This window comes from Pempheris klunzingeri, chromosome 11 (assembly GCF_042242105.1).
Source record: "Pempheris klunzingeri isolate RE-2024b chromosome 11, fPemKlu1.hap1, whole genome shotgun sequence".
Classification (NCBI taxonomy): Eukaryota; Metazoa; Chordata; class Actinopteri; order Acropomatiformes; family Pempheridae; genus Pempheris; species Pempheris klunzingeri.
This window is the reverse complement of record NC_092022.1, coordinates 3,574,888-3,596,123: the sequence shown is the minus strand read 5'-3', so window position 1 is coordinate 3,596,123 and position 21,236 is coordinate 3,574,888. Positions and strand designations below refer to the sequence as shown.

General features: G+C 41.1%; 1 protein-coding gene across 1 annotated transcript in view; it reads left to right on the top strand.

Moving 5' to 3' along the window:
- The window catches only part of LOC139209690 (plexin-A1-like), a 225,830-nt gene that overhangs the window by 155,096 nt on the left and 49,498 nt on the right, over positions 1-21,236 (top strand). Inside the window, exons 11-15 of the mRNA XM_070839495.1 lie at positions 4,498-4,594; positions 9,132-9,355; positions 17,509-17,660; positions 18,864-18,984; positions 19,647-19,783. Of these exons, the coding sequence (XP_070695596.1) occupies positions 4,498-4,594; positions 9,132-9,355; positions 17,509-17,660; positions 18,864-18,984; positions 19,647-19,783 (731 nt within the window). The remainder of the gene's footprint in view (positions 1-4,497; positions 4,595-9,131; positions 9,356-17,508; positions 17,661-18,863; positions 18,985-19,646; positions 19,784-21,236) is intronic.

Here is a 21,236-nt window from a genome sequence, read left to right as displayed (position 1 = left end):
CCCTTGTTCAAACTCTTCTTCCTTCTACTGTCCTCTACTCTTTAATATCCCATTTGCTCTTCTCTCCCCTGTTCGTCTTTTCCCCTTGTCATCATCCCTTACCAGCTGACATCGCCTCTCCTCTTTTCCCTCCGTTGCTGTCCTTCTCCCTCTTCTAATCTCCTTTCCTCCTTCCCTAATTCCACTCCTCTCACTTTCCCCTTATCTGCTCTTTAGCTGTCCTCCACTTGTATCCACCCAACTTTCCTCTACCGTATCCTCTCCTTTTTTCTCCTACCCTTCCCTCCTCTCAACTTCCTCTTCTCCACTCCCCTCCCACCCTCTCCTCTCTCTTCCCCAGGGGGTCCTACACTATGAGTTGGCTCAGGTAGATTAATTACATGCAGTGACATGGAGGAGCTGGCCAGAGGCTTCAGTAATGAGTCTGATTACTCATCTCCAGCAGCTCCGGGCACTCAGGGGAGGGAAGTCAGGACAGCAGGCCAGCAGAGAGGCCGCTCAGTAGGGGGAGAGCAACTCTTACCTGCAGGGTTCCACCAATACAGAGTTTTAAACAGCACTGGTGCCAACACTTTTAGATCAAAGCTATGCCAAGAGTCAGTGACATGCCTATAGTCAATAGCTGTTCAGTTTAATAAGTAAAAAAATGTATTTCAACCAGAAACCGTCGGTTCCTTGAGGTAAAAGCCATACCCGACCACGGACATGCTCATAGCTGTAATCAGTCATTCAAAAAAGCTGTAGGCCAGCAGGAAGAAATCTCCAAACATCTAATGATGAGTAGTCCACAGGAATGCCTAATATGGATGAAATCCTACACGGGGGCCAAAGAGGGAAACCAGAGTGGGATTGCTGAGAGATAGAAACATAATTAGAGGCAGCAAAAATGTGGAAAACATGAGTATGGATGATAAATCCCCAAAACAAAAGACTCTTTTAAGCTAAAAGTTTATAAAAGAAAGGTGATTTAAGGTAAAGTGTCCAAGTGATTTCAGTCTGTGAGTCAGAGCAACAGTGAGGTTGACATTACCTAAGGAGATACATGCTCATTAGCTACAGTTAGATTACATTCCTGTTTCCCTGTTGGAGCTCCAGAAATACAGGAACCACAGTATAATACAGTCATATTCTCTTTCGCTCACATGGCCCAGACTAAAAGGCTGAAAATGAACAATACATTGGATACTGTAGTATTAACACACTTGTGCTTTTAGGGGAGAAGTGGGTATGCTAAAGTAATTTAGTCTGTTAGTCATCACTTCATATTCAAACACAGATCCTTTAAGATGTTGGCATTTTGTGAAGAAAAGTTCAAGTAGAGGTAATGGCTTCAGCAGCGTTCCATAATTAGATGTACTTTTCATGGCATAGTTATAATCAGAGTATATGTTATTTTCAAAGAGTGACTGTCTAATTTCTTTCTCTGTGAGACTTCTGTCCATCAAAAAACTTTAACCATTTTTCCATTGAAAAGATAAAATAATAGATGATGACAGTTACACCCAACAAAATATCACTACATTGGTGATAAGAATTCGAAAGGAAGTTTTGTGGATAATTACATGCATTTATTGCATCTATTATCCAACACATCCTCATACCAAAACATCAGAAAAGGTTGATTTCCAACGACTCCCAAAACAACGTATACAGTACTGTGCACATTTATTTAGCCAGGTGTGAGGAAATGCAAACATTTAAAATATCAAATCAATATTTGGTATGACCATCCTTTGCCTCCAAATCAGTATCAGATATTCGAGGAACACTTGTACACAGTGTTTGAAGGCACTCGGCAGGTAGGTTGTTCCAGACATCTTGGAGAACTTAACCACAGATCTTCTGTGGTTGTAGGCTGCTTCAAATCCTTCTGTCTCCTCATGTGATCCCAGACAGACTCACTGATGCTGAGATCAGGGCTCTGTGGGGGCCACATCATCACTTGCAGGACAACTTGTTGTTCTTTATAGTTCCTAATGATATTGGCTGTATGTTTGAAGTCACTGTCCTGCTGCAGAATACATTTGGTCATTTGGCCAATCACACGCCTCCCTGATGGTATCTGCCTGTATCTCTCAGCACTGAGGACACCATTAACTCTGACCAAATCCCCAACTCCATTTGCAGAAATGCAGCCCCAAAACTTGCAAGGAAGTCCACCAGCTTCACTGTTGCCTGCCGCCGCTCATTATCGTACCGCTCTCTAGCCCTTTGGCGAACAAACTGCCTTCTGCTACAGCCAAATATTTCAGATTTTGGCTCATCAGTCCAGAGCACCTGCTGCCATTTGCACAGTACTGTATATTTTCAGTACCCTCTGTAGGACAGATGGAGACCATTGAACCAGACACAAGCAAACAAACAACCTCAGTTATGTTATGTATATGACATAAGTTAACGTTGTGAAATAGTCACAGTTCGGTGAGGTTTAGGGACAGAAACTAGGTTGTTATGGAGATGAAATTATGTGATGTACATGAAGTAAGTTACGTTGCATGGTACGTTACATACGCACATTGCACATGGTTTCCTGAGGATAAACCCTATTGACTTCTGTTACTTTGCCTCTTTCCCTACAGATGTTGTTATTTCTGGTTTTTAGTGAAATGTCTTGACTACCTCTGGATTTATTGCCATTTTTTTTTTTACTTGTTGCATGTTCCATGTGACACCTGTGGTTTAAGTGGTGGTGTAGTTCTAAAGTGGTTTTAGCTTAACTTGTTATCCATCCTAAAATCCTCTTTCTGCTACTTTAACTCTCCTTCTTTGTTCTTCTCTTTTCTTCATTTTTAGTTTTAAAGCGGCATAAAACTTGTCTTTTACTCTAAAGTGTCCCCCAGGAAGCGAGTTAGACAGTGGGGGATGCTCCGTGTGACTGGGTGGCACGGTGTCGCAGTGTCACACTGCGGTTTGTGTCGGCATTTTAAGCCATGTGACAGTATGAATAAAGCATGATGTGGCGGGCAGCAGGGTGGGCAGGGACTGACAAGAGAACAAGCTCACCCAGTGTTTTGGTGACGGGCAGACAAGTCGAAACCCTTAAAGTTTAATGGGGGCCACGCCGCAGAGAGAGTAGGAGTAGTGTGTGGGCATGTGTGTGTGTGGGTCCTGTGGTTTCACTGGGGCTAGGAGCTGCCATACACAAGACTTTGAACAGTGGGGCGTAATAGTGATGCTAATAAAGTCAACAGCTGACCTCATGTGTGATGGATCAAGGTCACGCTGAACTGGTGGGAAGGGAATAAGACCAATCAGCCTTTCCTTTGTGGCAAATGAGTGTTTGGGTTGAATCCCGCTACTCTGGAACTGCTGACCTCCCAGAATCCTGTGGTTTCATTGGTCTGTGTTCCTCTCAGCTTCTTAACCTTTTCAATAGAGATTCAGAGTTTTCACATTCAGCCTTTCATGCCTGCTTACAATGTCTTCTTTTTTCTCCTCTTTTCTGTTTTCTAGGTTTCTTTTTGTCTTCTCCACTTCTCCTCGAGGCTTTAGGTCAAACTGAAACCATTACTAATCTGAAATAACACCATGTTTTGCTTTGATAAAGGGTTACATTTGTCAGACATGTATCTACTTTACCGGTATAGAGGAAACCCACGCAGCTCATTATTTTTACGTAGCCCTGCCCTTTTGGTCTATTAGCACCAGCTTTACTGATTCCATGTCTGCAAATATGTTGCAGCAAAGCAAAAGAACTGATAAGGATTGATGCCACTGTGCTGTCCTGATGGCATCAAGGCACGTTTCGACTTTATCTACAGACAGGAGTATCTTATTCACGCCGATATGCTAAGCACTATACAGAATGGAGAAAAGTTTGACTGTATCTTAACTGTGTGTGTGTGTGTGCGTGCGTGTGCGTGCGTGTGTGTGCGTGTGTGTGTGTGTGTGTGTGTGCGCGCGTGTCTCAGGCCCCATTGCCCATGGGATGGCCGAGTCCCGTCAATCAAATCCAGTGTGTCAGTGAACAAATTGGAAATGCCAATTTCACTTTACACTGCTCCCTATCTTATCTCTGCCTTACCCTCATCCCACCACTTAGCTCATGCGTAAATGAATAAGGTCCTCTCTCACGTCTACCAGTGTCCGATTTCAGTCTGCTTTCACCTCTCTGACCACTCCTCCTCCTCCCCTTCCTCTCCTCTCTTCAACCGTTTCCCCATTTTCATCACCTGTGTTGTTTTCCCGCTCCATCCCAGCTCTCCCCCTCTCCTCCCATCCCATCCCTGTCTCCATTCTTCCATGCCCATTCAACTGTAACCCATCTGTTATTTCTCTATGTGCATTTATGAAATATGTCTGTTTTGGTAAATATGGATTTATGCATGTCTGTATGCTCGGGCTGTAACAATGCCTGCAATGAACAAGCCGGGGCGAATCACTATGCAAATTAAACAATATCTCGTACAATTCCCAATTTGCATTGAATTCATTACAGTATAAATCAACAATTTCTCACAAGCTCCTTGTGTTTCTGTTTCTGTCTGTCTGTCTCAGTATGACTACGAGGGCAGTGACATCAGTGACCTACCAGTCGACCTCTCTGTGGTGTGGAATGGAAACTTTGTCATTGACAACCCGTTCAACATTCAAGGTAGAACACTTTCTTTTCTCCGTGTAACCTTCTCTATTCTTGACTCTCATTTTAGTGGAGCATGCGGTCATTGTTGCTTGGCAAAAAAATTTGAATCTGCCCCGGTTGTTTATCTGTCTGTAATGATTTTCTGTGAAGCAACAATGCCATTTTTCCCCTCCATAAGAAATCTGTAATTTCATTTTTGACAGCCATCAGGGAGAAAGGTGAAAGTGTACCATCCATTTGGAAAAACACTATTCTTGTCTCAGGGATAAAAGAGGGGCAGAGAGAGTGATTGATGGATGGTGATGATAACAAACAAACATCCAACACAGAAATTAATAGGGATGGATGTTAGAGAGGAAGATAAACAAATGGTAAAACCAATAGACAGAAGAACGGATGAAAGGGAAGAACGATGGGTGGATGACAGGTTGATAAATGCACCATGTAATGGCGGGGGGTAGATGAGCATAAAGGGATTGATAAAGAAAAACAGAAAGCGACATAGAGGGATGGCATTTATTATTTTTAATCGCTACTTGTGCATGAAGTAGAAAACAATTACCAATTCTAAATTCTTTATCACGTGTAATGTATTGGGTGGCGGAGGCTAATGATTTTAGACGTCCCATTACACAAGATAATATAAGTCTTGCTCTCATGTGTGTCATACAGTCTTTTGCTCCAAATTTGCATGTCTGGAGTCAGATTAACTAACCCTTCCTACACTATTCTCCTCTAGTTTTTCACTTCAGTCTTTAGATGACACACATGCACGTTTTAATCTCACATCCTTTGTGTACTATCTGACCTCATTTTGATAAATGTCAGACGTGCAGTTCATTTTGCAGATTGCTTGGAAATTAGTTGCTTATCGGTCATGCCCTAATTCTTCTGCCTGTGTTATTTTGTTTAAAATACGCTCCTTCAGGGTTTCAGTCTGTCTGTGCTGAAAGATCCTGTCTGGGGATTAAAACATCCTGCGTGAAGCATATGCTGAGAAGTATTGTAGCTGGCAAAATAAGTATCACACTTCTGTGCAATGAAGTAGATAGATCCTGTACTGTGATTTTGAACTACAGATTTAGTGACTTTTCCTAATGAGATAAGTATGGAACTAAACATTTATGGCCTATATTTAGTAAATACATGAATGTATTTAACCAGAAACATTTATGAAATAGTTGTTAATGTACTATTTACTATATTTTAGTGCTTGCTGAGGAAAAGGTGATTGAGATGGATTGTGCTGAATGAGTGATTCAGTTCGAATTAGGTTAATTTAGTCAAATTCTGTTCTCCCTGTTGCACTCGTGCTTGTGAAATGCCTTGGCAATAAATTGTAATGACTTCATGAGGTTTACTTATTAAAGGTGCGTCTATTTTTATTGTGTTTGGTGCACTTCAGTCCAATTCTGGTGCATTTTGATCTTAAAATGTTGAAATCTCAAAAAGCTTTTGGATCGATTGCCATTGAGGTTTGTACAGGCTTTAACTTTAGTGATGCCTTTTCATCAAAAAAAAAAACCAACAACCACCATCATAAGATCAAATTTAAAAACTGGACCTGATGATGGTGTTGTTTCTAACTCACTTGTTAGTGATATTTCACAGTGTTATTTACATATTTCACATTTAGTTCAGGCTGGAATTGTGACTGAAAGAATACAGAAAAGAGAAAAAAGTTTATATTATTTAAGGATACAATCTCTCCTTTTGTTGTATAGCGTCTCCAAAACCTCGAATTCCTCACAGCTCACTGATGACATTTTGAAAATAAACACAGTTCACAGTTGGGTTGGGTTGAGAGCTTCAGAGTGCACTGTATGTATATATGTGTGTGTGTGTGTGTGTGTGTGTGTTTAACACATCCAAGATCAGTAGTGTCTTTGAATAAAAGTCATAACAGGTCTTTTGACGTCGGTCCATGAGGGTTTATGCAGCAGCGTTACCCAGCTAAGTCTTAAAGCAGGCCCCAGGGATGTGTGCCACACTGAGTGCTTTGCATGTGACAGCAATGGTGTTGAGCTCTGAGAGTTTGGGAGTGTGAAATCCAATGATCATAGAGGCAGTTTGTGTGAACTTGACAAGTATGTTCCTGTTGTTATAGCTATGAGTAAGCGGTGCTTGCTACTTCTAGGTGGCAGAGAATTTATGCAGGCAGCATCCAAGGCCCGTGGTGTGTACATCCGGCCCGTCCTCAAACTGGAAAAAAAAACAACAGTGGTCGTTTTTCCAAGGGGACCAAAATGATGAATGTTTACATAGGCCGCCTCTAGTGGCTGTAGTAATCATGATGGGAGCAAAGGAGGAAGTCAGGTGATGTAGTATAAAGAGCAACAAAGTGCGCTTAGGGAGTAGACGGGGGTGGATGGATGGGTCAGACACCCAGGACTGTCATCCAGGAGGCCGCTGTTTGTGCACCCTGTGAAACCAAAAGTCAGCCATGACTTCTGTTACATCACTTCCATCTGTTATGTGTCTAACATCATTATTTTAACCCAAACTATGACCTCTTCCTAAACACATTCCTGAACTTGTTTGCTTGCTTGTGGCTGACAACCATCCATCCTACAGAGGGTGCTGATAACACACACATATGGCGTCTTTGGGAATCACTGGAATTCAACCCATCGTATGTGTTGTTTCGGTACAAGGACGAGCTGGATCAACAAGTCAGCGACCAACTTTGGAAACAGCTGTCTAAGTTATGGGCCTAAGTTATGATGAATTAGTATGAATCAACAACCGTATCAAACCCCCAAAGATATTCTATGGTTATTGTGCTAAAGCCTCACAGAAAACCTATTAGGATTATGAGTTCAATGGAATGCTTGGTGTTAAAGGTCTAAAACTCCTTAAAAACATGTATTATAAAATCGTCCTTACTCATACGAATCTCATAAAGACCTTCTCCTCCTCTTCTCCTCCTTTTTTCTCTCCATCCTCTATTAATCCCTCCCTGCTCCATCCCTGCCTTTTTCTCTCTGAATTGGAGCTGTATTATCCGTCTGAGGCAGAGCTGCCCGGCCCTGGCCCAACTTCGCCCCGGTGTAAAGTGGAGATGTTAATGTTAATTAAATCATTCATTTGGTTCAGATTAATTAGCGTCACGCTACTTTTAAGCTGAGCCGTGGCTAATCAGATTAGGCCGAGCGGAGGGCCGAGGCGGGCAGATGGAAAAGAAAGAAGCTTGCTTTGAAGTCCGGCCGCCGTCTGTCTGCCGAGGAGGAGGATGAGGAGGGAGGAGATTCTTCCATGCTCTGTTGCTTTTTCTCTCTGTTTTTCCACTTCAGTTCATTTCAAATCTGTTAAACTGGTGTGACAGGAAACAAACCTGCCTGCAGGTCTTGGCATTGTAGTATCAATGATAGATAAACGTAATTAGAATTATTATAATTATAACAGAAAAATCTAAATCTGTGTTTCTCTCTTGTTTGCACATGACTTTCTCTCCATTTGTCTTTGCTTGTTTCTCCACTCACACAGATTCTCTGTGGTTTAGGACCTCTTTTTTGTCTCTCTCTCTCTCCAGCTCTATCTGTTTCTCTGATTCTGTCGCCCTCGCGGGCCCTCACCATCTTTAAATTCATAACAATTCTTGTTGCTGTTTTGTTAACAAGCTCAGCTAAAATTGATCCTCCCCCTCCTCCCTGCTTCCTTTCATCTCCCTCTCCTCTCTCTTCTCAGGTATTTGAGGCTTTAATTATTTATTTATCTATTTATTTATTCATTTTTTACTTTTAATGACTTTTTCCACTCTGCAGAGTTGAGGGAACGGTCTTTTACACAACAAATTATCAATTCCCTATTGGCGTTGGAAGACATTACCTGTTGAATTAATTTCTGTAATATCCCCATGGGTCGCTTGTTCATTTTATATGTTTTTGTCCCTCTGTATTTATCTGTGGAAACAGTTATTTTCTCATCGTCACAGCCACAGAGTGGTAATAATCACCTCCTGGAGGTTTTAGGTGTTTTTCCGAGTGATTAACACGCATTAATGTGGTTTCTCTGCTCTCTGTCAGGCTAACGGACAGATAGACTCTTGATTCCTTTTTTTCTTTTCAAATGAACGGCATATAGAACAGCAATAGAACAGTTCATCAAAAACAATATTTCTCAAGTAGTAAAGTTAGAAGGAAATGTTTCCAAAATAAAACAACTACAATTTATACCTTTAAATCAAATGACGTTTAGTGCTATAACATGCACTTCAGCCTACTAAATGGAAGAAAACTCTTCTTTGTAGTTATCTTAAGATGAATAAATATGAGCACTTAGCACTGTTCAACATTTTGGTGTTAAATATGAAGCCACAGGCAGCAGCAGCATAAAGTGTCAGCTATAACGTGGCATATTAAGCTCAAATTTACAAAAGTAGAATACATCAATTTACCTTTCAATGTGGGCTGAAAACACAAATATTGTGTCTCAGCTTTTAAACTAATATAACTAGAACCACACGCTTACAAAAACTCCACTAAAACTTCACTAAAAAAAAAACTCCACTCATATGAAATCTCTCTCCTGTTCTCTTTCTTCCCACCAGCCCACCTGTACAAGTGCAGAGCGTTGCGGGACAGCTGTGGTATGTGCCTGAAGGCCGACCCCAGGTTTGAGTGTGGATGGTGTGTCCAGGACAAGAAGTGCTCTCTCAGGCAGGAGTGTACCAGCGGGGGAAATTCCCACCTCCCGCTGCAGCTGGCTGAAGGCGGAGGGTGGATGCACGCCACGTCTGGAAACAGCCGCTGCACCCACCCCAAGATCACTAAGGTAAGTGTGTGTGTGTGCATTTTTTGTTTCTTGGTATGGTGGCATATGTAGAAGATGACGCTCGACTGTGAGATATGCTGCAGGTGTGTGTGCTTGAGAGGAAGCTAATGTACTTTTAAGATGTGGATTTTAATTTTTTCTTTGTGTAGATGAGAGTTGACAGCTGTCACTGTGTAGCTTGTGTCATGACCTTTATGGAGAATTTTCTGGTGAATGTGAAAGAGTATTGAATATTGGGTATAAGGAGAAATGGATGCAGCGTTCATTCCTATGAATATATAAGTTCAACTACAATGAATAACAATAATCCAGCTCTAAAATTACCCAAATCTTTTGCTCTTTAAAGCTTTTTCAAAGGGAAGGTAGTCAGATTGGCTGACGACCAAATCGCTGAGAACTTTGGAGAGGAAATCATTTGATGCGGACAGCCTTTTTCATGAGCCAGTGCTCCAAACATTTGATTTGATGCTACATTGGACACTGATGGAAACTAGCTTGCGCTCTGACCTCTTTGCCATGGTCATAGAAAATGCAACAACCCCACATGCAGTCACACAGCACATTCATCAAGACATTCAAGGTCCAATCAGTAGTTTTGACCTTATATACCAAAGGTACATTCACATGTATAATTGAACTGAAGTCTATTTTACTACTGCAAAGCAACACCGTCTTTAATTGCTTTAATTGTGGTCTTTTGTTAGTTCAGCAATCAGACTGGGGAGTCACAGCAGGTTCTAGTTGTATGTTTTAGAATTTTTTTTGTCCCTTAGTTAAAATTCAGATTGTGGTTTAAAAAAAGTCCTCCATTTTCTTTGTTATGTTTCAATTACTATTGAATCATGTAACTATTGGTTTTACATCAGTCTTTTGATTATCAAAAGACATAGTACTATATTTGTTCTGTGTTACAAAGTGACAACCTGCATACTCTGCATAGACTTATACTATTGAAATATAAATTACTATAAATAACATGAAGCATTATAATAGGACCAATAACTATGCAATTACAGTGCATAGGTTGGACGTGCTGGGGCCCATCTAAGAAATAGTTTCTCCATGTGCTGCGGATTTAAATAGCAATGATCGGAAATCAACACCCTCTCAACAGAGGCATCACCATTGGCGGGAAAGAAAAAAAAAAAAAAGAGATCCAACATTCACAGTCGGGAACCACAAGAAAAACTTCTAATCAAACCTCCACCTAGTGTTACAGTTCTAATACCACAGCAAAGAAAAGCAGCGCGGTCTCTTTGAGCGGCACATCATAATCTCGTCAACTTGTGAAGAGTGTAAAGTTACCTGCGGAGATCCAAGGCTGGTGAACCTTGATAGGGCGTTGCGTCAGCTCTCTTTCTTGAAGCCCCTGTGGTCACAAAAGCCCTACGTGTCCTGAACCGCGAATGAAAGCTGCTCTATTTTAATGTGCTTCCACGTTGGGACCTTGTGTCTGCCCTTGGCACAGAAATGGCATTATTACTCACTGTTACATCAAACCGGCACTCTAGAGACAGAGACATGTAGAGGTTTGTTTGGTTTGGTTCTTTTTTTAAACTGTCTTTTACTGTAGGTATGTTCATTCCTGTAGGATGTGTCACTGTGTCTCCTGTGTTTTAATGTGCGTGGAAGGCTGTAAGGGTCAAAATCCAACATCGGTTAGAAACAATCTAGATTCATTCATGTCTGTCTTCTTTCTTTCTTCTTTTTTTTTGCTATCTGCCTTTCTTTAGTTGAAGAAGTAAGGAAACCAGTATGGCTTAGTCCTCAGCTCTCCTAAAATCAGAAGGAGGAAAACTTTTTTGTCCAAATAAAGGCAATTGAAACTAATTTCTTCCACAGCAGCCACAAAATCTGTGAAAGGGATGAGCTGTGAAAAGGATGAGATATTTAGACTTGATTCCAGTGCAAATGAGTCTTTAATGAATCAGATGATTATCTTGATATTATTAGAGTAATCTGTGTCTCTTCAGGATATTCCCACTTGTTCTTATCTTGTTTTTTTTTCTTTTCTCTCGATACAAGTCAAGTCATCATTTTAAAGTCACATAATTGGTTCAGACCATACTGTTGGATCAGGGTGGTGTGCATGCAGCACAAGGTTATCATATATGTAAAAACCTCAAATGAATGCTGTAAGCAGATGAATTGATTGCTATAAACGATATTATTTAATCTGCTTTTATAGGGATTATGTCCCATGTTTTTTTTTTCTTTTAGATCCATAGAAGCATTTGATCACTGTAAGTGGATCACTAAGTGCTTTCCACTATTATGCTGGTCTGGATAAAGATGATTGCTAAATGTCTGATGTGAGAGAGGATGACTTAATGACACAACTGGTGGTGTGATGGTGGAGAAGGTAGACCATCATAAATGCATGACACCATAAATGTACTATATGTTCTCAGATTCCTCCTCAACTTGTCCTGATCTTGTTAGTAAGAGTCTCCAGTGTTTTCTGATGCCCCCAAAACCCACTGAAATAGACATCTGTTGTTTTGCCCTGCTGCTGTTACTGCTGTGGGCTTGTGCACATGTGTGTGTGTGTGTGTGTGTGTGTGTGGTAGAGTGGTTGCATACAAACAACAAACTGACCATGTGCATATGTGTTTGTGCATCTGTATTACCTCAAGCATTTATGAGCAAAGGAGCGTCTATTGTTTATCTTAGTTTGTGCATGCATCTGGGTGTGAGTGTCTGTGTGAACACAAGGGCATGAGAAGGAGAAGGTAGTAAGAGTGATGTGTTTTTATTTCATAATAACAGCAGAAGTGAAGCGAGACTAGGAGTAATAAATGTCTAAAGAGTTATAAAAGCCAAAAGTAAAATATATGTTAATCAATAGCAGATGTCTCTATTCTCTTGATTCATGGATTCATTTTGGCCTTTTTACTTCATATTACTGTGCAATTGTTTGTTTTTTTTTCAAGTAAAACAGACTTCATGTTTACCAACGCATGTACTCCTACTATTTCATTCTCAACAGCCATTCTGGTGATTTGAACAAGCTAATTAGAGCAATTACAGGGAAAAAGTACACCAGTCATTCAAACCATTCAATGTGGGGATCATGTGTTACTGTGATGGTTACATTTGCTCCATCAAAACTAATTATGTGAAGAATCCATGAATTTTACATAGGTTAAGCTCCTTCATGAAGTGGAAGAACAGCGTTAGGTTTTGGTCATGATTATTTGAGATAAACATGTTTATTAGTCTCTGTGATAACAATGATTGCTCGCTGCTCTATTTACGCACTACTGCAGAGTGATTGCTCTCAAGGTGTTCTTGTTATCGCATAAGTATCACTGGCTCTAACCCCAAATGGAAAACAAGAGCGAACCAGCAGCCGAGTGTCTCATTACATTAAAACAGGCTCTGTTGATCCTATCAACAATAAGAATCCTTTAAAGCAATTATAGTCTTTTGAGAATCAGATATTCCCAATCCAGTATTCCCAAATTCCAAGTATTCAAATATGTGAGCGTAACTCTACTAACAGATTATTCGTTTGAGGCAGTATTCCCAAGAAAGAGAAAAAAAAGAAAATTGAATTTCCCGTACTCACCATTTGCATATTCGGAATTCCCAAACTCTTTTCCGACCACATAAACAACTTTTCCGGTTTTCAACAGCTGCTGGCCTTCATGGTTCATGTGCAATTGGTTATCTCTCAGACCACAGCAAGATTACCATGTTACAGGACACACATACTCACACACACAATGTGTGCACAAGCTGGATGACAGACTACTAGCAAACCACTGCTGTAATAGTGAGGATCTGATGTGGCTACCGTGTGGTGAGGGCTGCAGTATAAAGGCCACACTACCACAGAGTGACGCCAGAGTACTTTACCTCCAGTGGATTCCCAGTCAGTGGTCTTCAAAAGAAATGGCCAAACACTCAAAGAAATATAACGGCAAAGATAAAAAAGTTGAATTGGATTTTTTGTTACTTCCAGAGCTGTGAGCCCCCATAGACGGCACTATATGACCGGTATTCCTCTGCAGGTAAAAACTGGAAGACAGTAGACATGGTGGGCTCTGCATAGACAACATGTATTCTCAGCTTCAGCCGTGGCTCTCCGCAAAAATTGTTTAACTTATGCTAATTGTGCAGGGTAATGTAGCCTCAGTGCTGACTGAAAGTGACGTCAGAGCAGCCAGATACACACAGTAAGTCATTAGGGATTGGTTAGAGCCAAATCACATCCTTACAGAGCAGTAACAACATAGCCATCCAGCCTGAATATCAACTTATTAGCTGATCACCTCATTGGTTTGGTGGTTAGTGGCTAGTAGCTGACAGAGACTCTGTTATGCTACTATGCATCGACAAGAGTTTGCGGTCCTTGTTTCAGTTGTGTCCTAGATCAGTTTGGCTGCTCACGAGGAACAATTATAGTTGTTATCCATTTCTGGTGGTATGCTAAGGCTCTTCAGTTGCTTGAATGTGGTTGTGTTGCATCTGGTTGTATCCTTCCAAAACCGCATGAGGTCCCTTTTCATCTTCGGTGTGTCTGTACTTTACATTCCCCAGAGAGTGGTGGTTATGTGCTTGAATGTAGTAGCCTTGTGTCGAATCACTGCAACATGAGTCCAAAGTAGCTTTAGGTCCCATTTCCACACAGTGGTGTCTGCCTGCATGCCCACGGGCTCAGTGAGCGCTGGTTATCTTGTTATGTGGTGCCATACTTTTATACTTCCGTGGGTTTCTGAGGTTCCAATGAAAATCCGCCCAGATATCTCAGAAATAATATAATGGTACACAACCATAACATTCTTTTTGGGCATTGTAGCTCGGAGCTGCAGTGGTCTGGCTCCATCTTCTGTACCACAGCGATCATGTTTCAGATACAAGGCTAGAGATCATTATTTAAGGGAATGTTGCTTGCTTAAGCCTCCTTGTTCTGTGAAGTATGTGAGGCGTCTGTGTTCGGTCAGCAGCCCTTCTTACAATTGGTTAGCCAAGTTGCACCCAGAACTTTCATTTTCTTCTCAGTACTCCCCCCCTCAAAGATCTTGAGGGATGTTAAGATTTCCTGTTCCACTTTGGGGTCCATCATGATTGACACTGTTGAATGCACGAGGTGGTAGTTGATACAAAATATCACCCAGCTACCCAACCACAACCTCCCCTATCTCCTCACAAATATAGATGAGAGGCGACAGATTGTCATAGAGCCACCACAAACACCAAGGCGAGCTTAGTTGGGTAAAAAGATTCATGGACTGTGGTATTATTCTTGGCATTTACTGTCAACCATACAGTTTCAATATCCAGTACAGCTGTCATCTAAAGAATTACACTGGGCAAGGAAACCCTAATTTCTATATGGGTGCTGGATTTGGTATTGTATTGTCAAACCCTGTCAGTGCCCATGCAATACAAATGAATAAATTACAGCATATGACTACTCCTCCAGATACTTAAGTACATTGGTGTGGTCTGTTTATAGTGAAGGTTATTACCTGGTATATATATGAACCACAGCCTTCCTGTTTTTGGTCAAATGTTTAGAAACGGTGCACAAGCTGCTGTGATTGTCTTTATATCAAGCCCCGATTGGTTATTAGTCCATACTCTAATACTTAACATGTAAAAGCTGTGTTTTGTGGGGATTCAAACAGAACGCCACACAAATACTGGGAAAAATCCCCAGTTAAAAGAACTGCTTTTCTTTGCAAAGAAAGTTGTTTGGATTAAAGCTGTAAAAACTGTTCTGACATATTGTTGAGTACACGGTATGTAGGAGATGCATAACATGCTCTAAGGCATTTAATCACAGCCTGGTGACTATTGGTGTGTGTTTATGGTGTGATAGTATATGTTCCCATAGTCCTCATTGGTCCCTCTCGTAATGCCCCCCTCTGATGGTGGGGGTAATCCCTTTAACAGCACTCTTCTTTCTCTTCCTCTGTTGCCTGTCTGTCTGTGGTTCTGCCACTGTTTATATCCCAGGGCTTGGTGGCTAGCTGATATTGTGTTTTGTGGTGTCGTAGCTTCATTCCCAAACCATCTGAAGCCCCATTTCCACACCCTGACATCTGTTGTCCATATCATACCCTAGAGCTCGATGGCTACTCACTCCGGTCAGTGTTTACCAGCTATTGTGTTTGTGGAACCAAAGTGCTGAGGCTCTACTGGCGCCTGAGGTTCCAATGTGAGTCTGCTTCCAAATAGTAGGCACCATTATCCCCGACCAGGCTGCCGATGCTCTGTCTCCCTCTGGGTCTCTTAATTCAGCTCATTCCATTTTGTTTAGCTTCTTTTTTACTGTTATGTTTTAAATATTATTTTCCACAGCTACATGTACTGTATTAGTTTTCACACCCCAATACATAATACTTTGGAACTCTTTCTCTTTAACATAAACTGCACACTAACTAATGTTGCCTGCTTAGAGCTGTGTTGCAGTTGGTGAAAGTTGTCTTTGTGTATGCATAATAATGCCTGTAGTAGCATGATGCTGCCAAAGGTATTGTGTTTTTGCTGTTGATGCAAGAGCTTCCAAAATGAGATTTGTCTGGCACTATTATTAGTTAGCTTAAATGGAAAAGTTTAGTTGATTAAAAAAAAAAATCTTTTGAGTCTTGATATATTGTTATTATTTTTACAAGATCAAGTATCCATATGTGCTTTTTTTCTGCTCCTAGTGATGATGATTCCATGATTCCGATGGCATATGTTTTTGTTTGTAGAAACATTAGATGATCCTGTTTAAAGTCACTCTTGATACGACCTCTGGGAATTGTCAGTCAGAAATATATTAGAATAAATTCTAATCATAGAGGTTTTTAATCTTTCATATGATTAACTGAGTGTGTTACTTCTGGCTTTCATGCATTGCTTTTAATTTGTACATTTATATCAAAGCTTTTCAATTTTCATTATTTTCCATTTTCATTTTAATTTCTAATACATTTAAGCTTTTAGTGTGATCAATTTCATTTAGATTTTTCCATTTCCAATTTTCATTCAAATTTTCTGCTTTGATTTTCTCCATTTTCCGTTTTAAGTGTATTTTCAGGTAAAATTATTCTCCATATGTTTGGCAATGCACTTAACTAAAGGCTGCACATGCTAATGCCGGACCATCTGGCTACCAATAAAGTTTTTCTTGTGCACTTGTCACTGACTACACTACAGGTTAAGTGCCCTTGAGCAAGGCATTCAACCTCTAGCTGCTGGTAGAGAAAAGGGTTTGGATCTCAGCTGATCTTCCCTGCATAAAAGAGTCAAACCTCATGTGTCTGGCAAGACAAATCAGTGATTCTCCAAACTAGTCCACACTGTTGAAATCACCATTTGTCATGGTCTGTTGTTTGGTACTGTCTGTGGTATAATAATAGCGTCCTGCCTCCATACTGCCGGCGCCTGTGTTTGCATTTCCACACAGTGCTGTCTGCTCAGCCAAGCACTGCAGGAGAACAGGGCAATGGACAGATTACACATAATTACCTCGTGATGCTTGTTAGGGATTAGGTCTGTGTGTGCGTCTTCATGTTGTAGTGTATGTGTGTTTGTGACAGCCACCGTCCATCAGTCACCATATTTGTTTTGTCACACCACACCTGTCCCCGTTACGCGCCATAATCTGGCTAGATAAATCACATTATGGTTCGGCGGGGCGACTGAGCGTTACACGGCCGCAGCCCCGCCAACGAAGCCAGGCCGACGTAATAAGTTTCAATTAAACCCCCGAGATGATGCTGGTTTGGTTCCATATTTTTTTCACCCTCTCTTTATCTCATTTTCATTGTTTTTCAAAGCCAAGAGGGTGATTTTTCTTCATTAAATCTTGAATCGCCTGATATGGGCAATGCTGTATGGTGTGTGTGTGGGGGTGTGTGTGTGTTTGTGATGGTCGTGGCTCAGCGTCTGAAGTGTTTTCATGCCTCTATGGGTTTATGTAGGGGTGTCCGCACTATGACATGTTTGGGGATTAGGTGAACGGGGACAGCATGAAACTGTCTCATTCTATGTCCTGAATGTGAGTGAGTGTGTGGTGGTCAAAGAGGTAAAAAACTTTTTTATTGACTTTGTTTGACTTCACCTTTACATCTCTTCACTCTTTTATGGTTTTTCTATCCCCCTCTGTCCTCCTCCATCCTCTCTGACCGTCCTCCATCCTCTTCTTGGTCCAGTTGTTTCCTGAGACGGGGCCTCGCCAAGGGGGAACCAGGGTGACCATCCTGGGGGAGAACCTTGGTCTGCAGTTCAGAGACATCCAGATGGGCGTCAGGCTGGGCAAGGTGCCCTGTGTGCCTATTGAGGAGGAGTATGTGAGCGCAGAGAGGTAAGTTAAGGAACAGAGGACACACCCATGCGCATGCAGCAAACTCACAGACACACATCACTCCTCAGATACACACCCACACGCAAAGAAATACATTTGGAAACCGTAAAAATGGCACGGGGGTATGCGTGCTCACAAAGTACAGACGAATGCATTTGCAGAAGCACACACTCACATGTCTGAGCACACACACCAAAAGCAGCAGCGACCAGCACCTTTCTCTCATCCTGACCAATCAAACAACAGAAATAGTCTCAATCAGAACACGTTTTTTTCCCAGATGCCCATGCAGCGACATCAGAGTTTTTTTTTTTTGTGTGTGTATGTCTGTAAATTCCATCTGTTGTTCCCCTCCATTACTCCCTACATATGCTCTTTCCTTTATTTTTCTCATCCCTCCATCCTGACATTTACTCCTCTGCAGGGTCCTACACGGCTGAGGAATTGAGTTCACACAGATCAAACAATCTCTCTGTAGTGCAGTTAGTTGGGAAATGATGCGTGTTGAGATAGAGGGCATCTCTATTCAAATGTTACACGCACATCAGTTATTTTACACATTAATCCTGGCACCGTGCACCACTTCGAGCATGTCTAGGATGGATTTTTTTATGTTTTCCTTCTTTCCCGGTTCTTCATTCTTTATTCTTCCTGTCACCCCCTGCCGAATCACAGAATCAAATCTATCGTGTCAGGTGTTTTGGTGCAGTATACGCCTACAATGCAAACAAAGCCTAATATGGTTTTGTGATTGAATATTTATTCCGTCTTGTTGAGTCTTAAGCACATACAGGGACTGTGGGGGGAAGAATATTAGTCCTACCCTACAATTTGCTTCTTCAGGACCACAAATGGTCGTGTGTGGGTGTGATGGTGTTTGTGGTTCTTCCTTCTGCTGCTAATATTACTGTAATGTGTAGTCATTTTGCAAACCTCCTAAATGTAATTCCTTCGGTCACAATAGTGGCACTTACTGGAAACTGGAAACTGTGAGATGTTTGGAATTAATTAGCATTAGTTTGTAGAAACATTTGCTAAGATATTTGATAAGAGATTTGGTGGTACATGTTAAAGATGTCATCTACGTATTCCCTGCTAATATAAAAAAAGTTTAAAAAAAAAAAAAAGAAAATGACTTGAACAAGTACAACATGACCCCGACCTCATACTCACTCTTTTTCTCCTTCAACTTTCCATCCACAGAATAGTGTGTCTGCTGAACGACGCTACCAGCTACAGGGTCCAAGAAGCGCAGGTCGAGGTGTGTGTGAGAGACTGCGTCAACGACTACAGAGCCTTGTCGCCAAGGCCATTCACCTTCGTGGTAAGGACCATGCAAGGGAGCTGTGATTAGATGAGTTGTTTTATACGGACCATGTTGACTCATAAAGACACTGACAAGACAATGAAACGTAAGAGCTCATTTTTAGTGTTTTGGTGTAAAGTTACTGCAGATTAATGTTGTTTTCCTTCTGGCCGCAGTCAGATTTGATGGATAATCACTGTGTCATTAAAGATGTTATATTTTGGGCACAAAAAAGGCAAATTTAGCATATTTATGGCAGCAGTCAGTGCTTTAAGTTACAGCTGACACCTTCAGGAAGAATTACTGTGTGCTCTGTTATTTTCCATGAATTTGGAGTCTTGTGATTATTTGCAGCTTTTAGCCTTTAAAATGATGCTTGTACTGGCATAGAGACTTTTCTAATATGACCTATCAAAATCACCATTTATTAGTTATTATTAATATAACTAAATAATAGACTTGTTTTATCTCATTCTCGTTATCTTATTTATGCTTTTTTACATAAATCCCCATTGCATTGAAATTACAGATCAAAACAGCTTGATGTAATTGTTTGTAACAGTTCATAAACAGTAATATATATTTTTGTTTTATTAGATGTTTTCAAAAGCTGTTTACCTATTTTTCTTCCTAATATTGTTTCTACTTGCTTAAGAAATGTGTTTTTTCCCCTTCTTTAGACTCCATTCTTCACCCGTATCCAGCCGTCTCAGGGGCCCATTTCTGGTGGCACCCGGGTCACCATCGAGGGAAGCTACCTCAACGCAGGCAGCTACGTGTCTGTCAGCATAGGACCACAGCCGTGCTACTTCAAAAAGTGAGGAACAATTTGTTTTTCCGTGTAAATTAAATGTTAATTATCGCTATGGGGAAATTGGACCATCACAGCGGAGGACAATAGGATTTAGATAAGAATAAGCCAAAAATAGTTCTTAAGATAGTAAAACCAATTCATAAACATATGACTTATGGTACTGTAGATAATACAGCAGAACTGTTGAAGAAAATATGTGCATAAATAAGCTCTTTTTAAAGATTTGTTTGTGTGCTGCAAAATGTCATTATCATACAAATATTACATGCATGTAATCAGTGTGTCAGGTTAGGATGTTTTTTCTGTGTGTGTGTGTGTGTGTGTGTGTGTGTGTGTGTGTGTGTGTGTGTGTGTGTGTGTGTGTGGGATCAGGAATGTTTGTGCATAAATGTGTTTGCATGCTTGTTGCTTGCAGACACACAGCATCTCTTTGTCTGCACTCACACAGGCTTTCCCTAATCTACTACATGGAAAAAAAAACCCAAACTATCACCACAGTTGCTTGCATGTCAAATGCATGGATTAGCCCCTCATAGCTAATCTCTATTGAAGCCACTGTATGCTAGCTTTGATGTCACAGCACTCACTTCAGTGCTGCAGCCTCCTCACAGTAATCCAACAGATTCCACTTCACTACAACCGTTCACTCACCTCAACCCTGCCTTTATCTGCCTTACCCTAACTGTGTGACTGTGTTTGTGGCATCGTGCGAAGGTTGCTGGGCATGCGTTCTTTTGTGAATGGGGTTACTATGGTTACAGGCCAAGGGAGAGAGGATATTGTAGATTCTTTCTCTCTTTTTCTCTCTCCCCCTCTTCCTTTGACTGCCATGGTATATAGAGGCACAATAGAATGTGCAACACTACATTTGAGTGTGTACACACACACACACACACACACACACACACACACACACTGCTCCTGTGAAGTCATGGCCCAGAAAAGCAGCCACCACTCAACTGTGCTAAATACATATTAGATAATGTAGCTACTGGGGACTGCACTCAAGACTGCAATTGAAAATATTATTTTGCCTATGGGACATGAAGGCATCAACACACACACACACACACACACACACACGCAAACTCTTTCCGTCCCTCCCCCAGTGCTTGTGACTGGTGGCGCTGATCCTTGTCAGTGGGCCGATCATAGCAGGTGACTTCACCTCTCCACTTTTGTTTCTACATCCTTCTCTTCCTCCCCACACTAAACACATCGCAGTGCTGCTCATAAAAAAGAAATGCTGATGGGGAGGGGTTACACCAGTCACAATATTCGGTGTTTGTATTGTTATATCACATTCGTTTCGACATATATATAATTTTTATGCTTTTATAAATTAGATTAAATACTAAACAAATAATAATAATAATCAACACCGCCATATATATGAGAACTCATTTATACCATGCGATCCAAATGTGCATTGTGATCTGGATGCAATCAGGTCAGC